This window comes from Rhincodon typus, chromosome 7, assembly GCF_021869965.1.
Source record: "Rhincodon typus isolate 14 chromosome 7, sRhiTyp1.1, whole genome shotgun sequence".
In the NCBI taxonomy this organism is placed as follows: domain Eukaryota; kingdom Metazoa; phylum Chordata; class Chondrichthyes; order Orectolobiformes; family Rhincodontidae; genus Rhincodon; species Rhincodon typus.
This window is the reverse complement of record NC_063338.1, coordinates 44,453,877-44,462,025: the sequence shown is the minus strand read 5'-3', so window position 1 is coordinate 44,462,025 and position 8,149 is coordinate 44,453,877. Positions and strand designations below refer to the sequence as shown.

General features: G+C 42.1%; 1 protein-coding gene across 9 annotated transcripts in view; it reads left to right on the top strand.

Annotated features, from left to right (window-relative positions):
• The first annotated feature begins 824 nt into the window (after positions 1–824).
• The window catches only part of LOC109938494 (mitogen-activated protein kinase kinase kinase 20-like), a 121,809-nt gene continuing 114,484 nt past the window's right edge, over positions 825–8,149 (top strand). For 3 of the 9 annotated variants that reach the window (XM_048599039.1, XM_048599045.1, XM_048599046.1), the window contains exons 1-2: positions 992–1,088; positions 2,020–2,200. In XM_048599039.1, the coding sequence (XP_048454996.1) occupies positions 2,042–2,200 (159 nt within the window). In that variant the 5' untranslated portion in view covers positions 992–1,088; positions 2,020–2,041. The other 6 variants (XM_048599044.1, XM_048599043.1, XM_048599047.1 and 3 more) reach the window with 6 other exon arrangements.

Here is an 8,149-nt window from a genome sequence, read left to right as displayed (position 1 = left end):
TCTGTTTGTTTAAATAGTTTACCAATTAACAGAATTCTTTTGTGTGGCTACCGATAAAGGGTATTTTGCCAGTGTAAAAATTATGTCCTTTGGTAAGATAGGCCCATTTACTTCAAAATATGCTTTGGACATAAATTGAAATTAATGAATGTTTTCAAGGTATCCAGGAAAGCTTCTTTAACTCAAGTTTGGTAAATGGATAATCTAATGCAATAGAAGTAAAGACAATAGGCTTATTCAAAAGAAATTTTGATGCTGGAAATTTGAAACAAAAACAGAATTTACTGGAGAAATTCATGTCTGATTTCTCTCTGCAGATGCTGCCAAAGTTCATGTTTTGCATGCAGTGACCCTTCATCAGAACTGGTTCAGAACAGATTTATTTAAAAGCGCAGCGACAGAATGATAAGACTTCCCTCTTATTGACTTTGGCAGGTGGAACTGTGACTAACTTTGAGGAAATAGTATCATTCCCCCCACTGGTTGATGGCCCTCAAAAACTTCTTGATCATATAACCCCTCATTATCATATGCTCCAACTTTAAAAAAAATCTAATAGCAAAAGAGCAGCTTCAACTGTCCATCTTAGTTACTTGGGGAGGGTGGGACTAATTGGTGCTGCCTCTCCCTGACAGTGCAGCTCACCAGCAGGAGGTGCTGGTTCTCTCTGACTGTGTGGCTCACCAGCAGGAGGTGCTGGTTCTCTCTGAGTGTAGCTCACCAACAGGAGATGCTGGTTCTCTCTGAGTGTGGCTCACCTGCAGGAGGTGCTGGTTCTCTCTGACAGAGCGGCTCACCAGCAGAAGGTGCTGGTTCTCTCTGACGGAGGAGCTCACCAGCAGGAGGTGCTGGTTCTCTCTGACGGAGCGGCTCACCAGCAGGAGGTGCTCGTTCTCTCTGACTGTGTGGCTCAGCTGCAGGAGGTGCTGGTTCTCTCTGATGGTGCGGGTTGGAGTGGCGGGGTGGAAGGAGGAAGGGGCGGGCTGTGGGTGTGGGGAGGGTTTTGGTCATTTTGTTTGCAGTGATTCTCGACTCTGCTGAGTTCCTATTTCATTCCCAGTTGGAAGCTGGAGTAAGTGTAGCAGGAGGTAAGAAATGATCCCGAACTGAATGTCGTTGCTTTATTTCTAATCTTCACGGTGGAGTTTTTTTTTTAACTAAAACTGCAGACAGAAGTAAAGAAGGCTGCTTCCTGCGAATATGTCTGGAGTAACTGCCGGTTGTACTTTTCACGGCCTTTTGTAATCGTGTGGTTTGTGTCATCGGCAAGTCTCGGAGTCCTGTGAACTTTGCTGGTTGGAGGTTTTTTTTTAAACATATACATTCACTCTGGGATCCCAAGCATTGCACAGAACTCTCACGTGATGGGTTTCAGCAAAACCGCCTCCCACTTCCCAGAAGTGTTTTTACTTCAGGGAATAGCCATTAAGTTTTGCGAAAGTTGCTCCTTTTTAGGAAGTTATCGCTGGCATTTTAGAAAAAAAGTCTCTAATTTGTACGTAATAGCGTTGTAGAGGGTCTCTGCCCAATCTGTGTTACTAGCTGCTATTCTCTGCGAAGCGGATGGTTTGCGTATATCACATTCCAGAGCCATGACCCAGTCTCCAAGTTGACAGCCCTTCCGCGTCAGGATAAGTGTCCCTGGAAGCTCAACAGGCGCACGGGCTCTAAGCAACAAACTTGTCTTGACATAGCGCCTTCCGTGGGCTCGGGACGCCCCAAAATTTTTTGCACACCAGTGGATTACTTTTGGAGCCGTCAACGTAGTAAACCTGCAACGTTAAAATGGAAAATATAACACGGTGAAAGCTATCTATGGTCGTTATTCTGATGGTTTAAACTTTAAAAAAACATGTTCTACAACCTTCCCAACAGATGCAGAAGTTCTGTTTTTTGAGACCGATGTTTTTTGCATTTTAAATCATTTATTTGGTGTGTTGAAACTGATCACTTAGTTTGATCTAGTTATAGCATGCTGATATTGATGATTTTTTATTTAACTGTTTTTATGTTTTTCAGATTCTGAAATTGTCAGTATGCAATGTTGTCCTTCAGTCCATCGTTTTTGCAAATCAAGTTTGACGATTTGCAGTTTCATGAAAACTGTGGCGGGGGAAGTTTTGGTAGTGTGTATAGAGCAACATGGTTATCTCGGGACAAAGAGGTGGCTGTAAAAAAGTTGTTAAAAATAGAAAAAGAGGTAAGGTTTCGCTATGCTATGTATTTTGTGGCTCTCCTTTCTGCTAACTTTTTATTTTCACATTTTATTAGAAATTAGAGACACGTGAATAAGAAGACTAACTTCCAGAAGGCCTTTGGCAAGATGCCACAAAATGCCCCTTTAGGGAAGGAAGCTGACATCCTTACCTGGACTGGCCTACATGTGACTCCAGACCCACAGCAGTGTGGTTGACTCTGAACTGCCCTCTGGGCAATTAGGGATGGGCAATAAATGCTGCCTGGCCAGCGACACCCTCATCCCGTTACGAATAAAGAGGCTGTTAAATAAGACTAGAGCCCATGGTGTTAGGGGCAAGGTACTGACATGGATAGATAATTAGCAAAAGGCAGGGAGTAGGGATAAAAGGGTTTTTTTTTTCAGGATAATAGCCAGTGATTAGTGGAGTTCTGCAGGGGTCAACAGAATCATAGAATCCCTACAGTGTGGAAGCAGCCCATTTGGCCCATCAAGGCCACACTTACCCTCTGAAGAGCTCACATTCAGGGTTCTCTTAAGTTTAACGTCCGGGTTCATTTGGCAGTTAGGAAAACAAAAGCACTGTTAATATTCATTTCAAGAGAGCTAGAACGCAAAAGCAGAGATGCACTGCTGGCGCTTTATAAGGCATTGGTCAGCCTGAATTTGAACATTGAGAACAGTTTTAGATCCTGGATCTAAGGAAGGATTTGCTGGCATTGGAGGAGGGTCCAGAGAGGGTTTTCCAGAATGATCCAGAAGACCTTGTCATATGAGGAGTGGTTAAAGACTCTGGGCCTGTACTTTGTAGAGTTTAGAAGGAATGAGGGGGGCATCTGATTGAAACTTGCAGAATACTGAGAGACCTGAGTAAAGTACGCATGGAGAAGATGTTTCCTCTAGTAGGAGAGACAAGGATCCAGATCCACAGCCTCAGTGTGAATGGACAACCCTTTTAGAGCTGAAGTAAGGAATTTCTTCAGCCAGAGCGTGGTTAATCTGTGGAACTCGCTGCCACAGAGGGCTGTGGAGGCCAAGTCATTGAGTGTATTTAAGACAGAGATAGGTTCTTGCTTGGTAAGGAGATCAAGGGTTTACAGGGTGAAGGCAGGAGAATAGGTTGAGAAACATATTAGCCATGATCAAATGGTGGAGCAGACTCGAGGCCTAGTGGCCTAATTCTGCTCCTATAACCTTGTGGTCTAATTTCTTGAATACTTTAACCCTTTTATAGCAATAAATCTGCTGCCCTTTGTGGCTGTTCCAATTCCCAACCTCTCTTCAGCCTGCAAGATGCATCAAGTTACCATGTGATTGATATTATTTTTTAATCTAGTAATTCATCTGCACTGTTGAATTTCCCCAACTGTACATCTTTACACTTATGTAAACTGTCGAACTAACCCCTGATTAATTCTGAGATTAATTCTGATGAGCAAAGATGTAATCTTGTCTGATAATGTACCTTCAGTGCTTCTGTAGACTAATTAAAATCAGAAAGTTAACTCTCCGTATCATATATTGCAATAACTAAAACGTGTCATAATTACTACAATTGTTTGTGTTTATTTGTCTATTTAACCTTTGACATTAATGTCTGATCTTGGTTGGTCTGCTTTGAGCTTTGTTGTGTTTGAAGTGATTTGCTACAATTCCTGTGGGAGTAAGAGAAGTGAAAGACTCTTCTTCAGGCTGACTCAATAAGGTTGGATTGGCACAAGTGACCAATTTAGTTTCTCCACAGTGAGTTTTCACAAGAAATTCTGTGCAGGGAGATATGGTGAGCACCAGACTGAAACTTCTTAGGCCAAAATGTAAGCAGCTATCTTTCTATGTTGTTAAACACATGACCATTATCTGATGATAGGACACGTAAATAGTTGGACCATGCAGATAATCAATTATGAAAGAATGCATTTATCAGTTCTTGTGGTCTCTCAGGATTCTTAAATGTGTATTTAATGTTTCCATTGGAATCAGTAAATGGTTTTGATGGAGCTATTTTAATCGTCTGGATGGAGAGCCCTGCTGAAATTTCACTGTAATAAAATTCTATATATAGTTCTTTTAGTCTACAGAGATTTAAATTATTTATTTCTGCTTTGTTTCAAGGTAGTGAATTACAAAGAATGAGTTGAGTAAGAGGGACAGAGGATGTAAATACTTTAAGCATGCTTGAACAACATGCCAAAAGGCTCCAGACTCAGTGTTATCAAAGCTTAAGTGTAGGACAGATATTAATAGGGCTTTCTTTTAACAAGCTAATCTAGTGAGTAGCTTCTAGCAATGGCACTTGAGATGTAAGAAGTAGCTGGATGCTGAAATGGTGCAATCTACAGTTTGTATTTTGGGGTGATGTTTGAGGCCTTCATTGTCCTTGCCATCTTGTATTAATAAAAAGAGGTAGATAGTGTAGCTGCTAATTGAGAAAGATGTGGATGTCCTAGTTTGAGCCCTGCATATAATTGCATTTGAATCATGAGTTGGAACTTGCAGATCTTTTGGACAATCCCTCAAGATCAAGGATGACTTTTTTCCACTCTGGAGTTGTGTTTTGTGAGGTGATTAAACTGTCCAGTGACTGGATCCACACATCCTAACACAGGCGGGGCGGGGGTTTTGAAAAGTTGGGTGGGTGGGATGCACAGATTTTCGTACTGTTTGTGTTTGTACATGGCCTCCGCTTGGGCCTGTTGGAGATTTTCAAAATGATTGGTACCTAAATGATGCTTCTTCTGCAGTTTGAGTGGTCTTGGGCAAAAGATTCTCACAATTTAGTGGGGATGTTGCATTTTTTAATAGATGCTTTGAGGGTGTATTGAGGACTTTTCCTGTGCCCTCTGCTAATCTCTTGCTGTGAGTAAACCTGGAGTAGGGAGCTTGATTTCAAAGTCTTGCATCAAGCATCTGACGTTGTATCCACCCACTGCAGCTGATTGGCAGTAACCAGTGCCTCAATACTGGCTATATTGGCCTGAGAGAGAACACTGATATTTAAGCATCAATCCTGCCAATGGATTTGCAGACATTCTATAGTAGGAACTGCTTGGTGATGATCTTTGACTTTCCAGATGTTTAGCCTAAGGCATGTTGTCTCATTCCTTTGTGAATCCTGGATAATGTTGTGGATCTCTGCTTCTAAGAGTGTTCATATGCAGGTATTCTTTGCTCGCTGCAGCTGGATGACAAAGATTTGGGTCGTCTTGGTTCAGGACCAGAGGTGATGCAGGTTGAACTGTTTTCCTACTTGTCCTATAGAGATGCTCCACTCTGCTGGGAAACTTCATGGAGGTAGGGTGGAGTTTTGAGACAAGGAAGATAAAGAAGAGCATCTGTGCAATGACTCAACGTTGCTTGATCCCAGTTTGCACTTATGCCAGGTGTCTAGTGGATCCTGAGGATCAAGGTTTGAATGTTGCACAGGAGTGGAGGATGGTGATGGCATCCAAATTAAGAAGGACACTCTACAGCCCCTCCCAGTGGATAGTCAAAAGCCTTTGTGAGGTCAAAGGGCATGTATGGAGATTCCTGCTGCTTGCTGAACTTTTATTTGGACTCGTTATTCTGTAACGCTCATGTCCACTTTGCCTATTGATGAACAGAATCCACATTGTGACTTCAGGAGTAGCCCTTCAGCCACTGGGAAGAAGCACTTGAGGTGGATTCTTGTAATTTCCCGGTGGTGGACAGCAGGAAGCCAACCTGTAGTTACTTCTGCTTCCTTTCCTCATGAGGTCACAATAATGGCATCTTGGGGATCTTCTGGCATGATCTTCTCCTTCCAGATAAGTGAGATGAGGTAATGTGTGCATAATATACCAAAAATGCTTCTCCTCTTTGCATTAACATTTTGTCAGGGGTTCCGTCTGTGCCGGGGGCCTTGTTTGTTCTCAGCTGTCGGATTGCTTTTTCAACTTCATATCAGGTCAGGGATGTGCTGAGATAGTAGTGACAGATGTTGGTGAGATAGTGAACTTGCGGTTGACTACTGTTAGTTTTGATGTTCCTTTTTGGAACACTAGATGCTGAATGCCATGACCACAGTTCAATTACACATATTGTGGATATTGTTAAACACAGTGCTTGAGAAACTCAGCAGGTCTGGCAAGCATCTGAGGAGCTACTACACTCAACATTAACTCTGTTTCAAAGCACAGACGCTGCAGACTTGCTGACTTTCACAAGCATGCTCTGTGTTTGTTTCAGATTTCTAGCAACTGCAGTTGCTTTTATACTGTGGATATTGTATTGCATATGTAATTGTACAATGTTTGAAAAATACAGTGCAGTGTGTTATTAATTGCAATATGGATTCCTAGAACCAGCATAGGATAAGCACCCCATTTGGTGTAAATGATGTGCTCGAGAGTTCTGCACAGCATGAAATACTCTACAGTGCTGAGTAGGAACAGACAGCTCAGGAAATGGCTTGATATAGGAGAAACCTGACTTTCAACTCCACTGAAGAGATGCTGATCTTAGGGGCTCAACAATCAGAACGAATTTGCTTTCTTGTTACCAGCTTGTTTAAAGGCATCCTGCCTCAAAGCTAATGCAAATATTTGAAAGATCCAGTTGCAAAACGATGCAACAAATCTGCAGTCTTGGACAGACTGTGTGTTGCACTGTATGGACGCTATAATCAAGCAGTCATAACAGAAGTCCATTGCAAGAGCTTGTTCAGATTTTATCGTTGGTGAAATTGCCGTCACTTGGTACTGAAGTAGCCCACCCTCTATAGGCTTGTTAGAAACTTCAGTTATACTCTGGATCACTTAAACACTGTTTTCCTTTAATTCACTTGGATTGTAGAGTTACATCACCCTGTGGCAGGGCGCATAGCCTTTTCCTGTTTATTACTGTAAAAGAGGTATGCTGTTGAAGGTTTTCGATTTGCATGCATCATGACAGAATGAGAAGAATACCAAATTTCAAGTGGAGCAACAATTTTATACCACATCAGAAGAAGGTTCTGATTGGTTTGCAAGTGGACTCTGCTTGATAGAGGTGTTACCATGGAGAATGCACCAGGGAACAGTTAGCATAAATTGATGCAAAGCAAATTAACTCTTGTTGAAACATTGCCTTGGGGAATGCACCAGGGACTGACTGTTCCCAAAGCTTTTGCTCAGTTGATAAAATACAATGTATGTATAAGGTCTTTCTTGCCCTAAGTGTGAGTATATGTAGCTTCTAGTCTAAACTGCCTTTTCACTAGAACTGTAACTCTGCTACCTCCCCAACCTCTGCTCTGTTGACCGAGGAAAATAAGCTGTGAGGAGGGCACAGAATAGTTGCAAAGGGAACTGCAGGTTAAATAGTTGGGCAACAAGCCAGTTGGAATGTAATGTTGGAAAGTGACGTTTTCCACTTTGATAGGAAAATATAAGGATGTCTAGGTGTGTTTATACATAACCCAGAGAAAGTTTTATTATGCAGGTATAGCGAGCCATTAAGAAAACAGTGGTATATTTTCCTACACCGTAAAGGGTTTGGTCTATAAGAATGAACAAGCCTTAGTGCAGTTGTATAGGGCCTTGGTGAAACTCTTTCTGGGGTTGCAATGTACGGTTTTGGTCTCTGTACCTAAGGAGAATAAGCTTGTCTTTGGGGGAGAGCCACTAATTCTTGAAATGAACAAATTGTCTCTGAAGGCTGATTGAGAAGAGCATGCATGTGTTCCCTGGAATTTAGAAGAACTGAGAGCTGATCTATTTGAAACATAAAATTCTTGAGGGATGTGATGGCAATGATGCTGAAAAAGTCTTTATATTGGCTACAGAGACAACAAGGTGCAGGGCTGGATGAACACAGCAGGCCAAGCAGCATCATAGGAGCAGAGAGGCTGACGTTTCGGGCCTAGACCCTTCATCAGAAAAGCATTATATTGGCTAGCTAGGTAATCTAGAACACAGTCACACTCTCAGAATAACAGGAACTTGGAACTGAGAT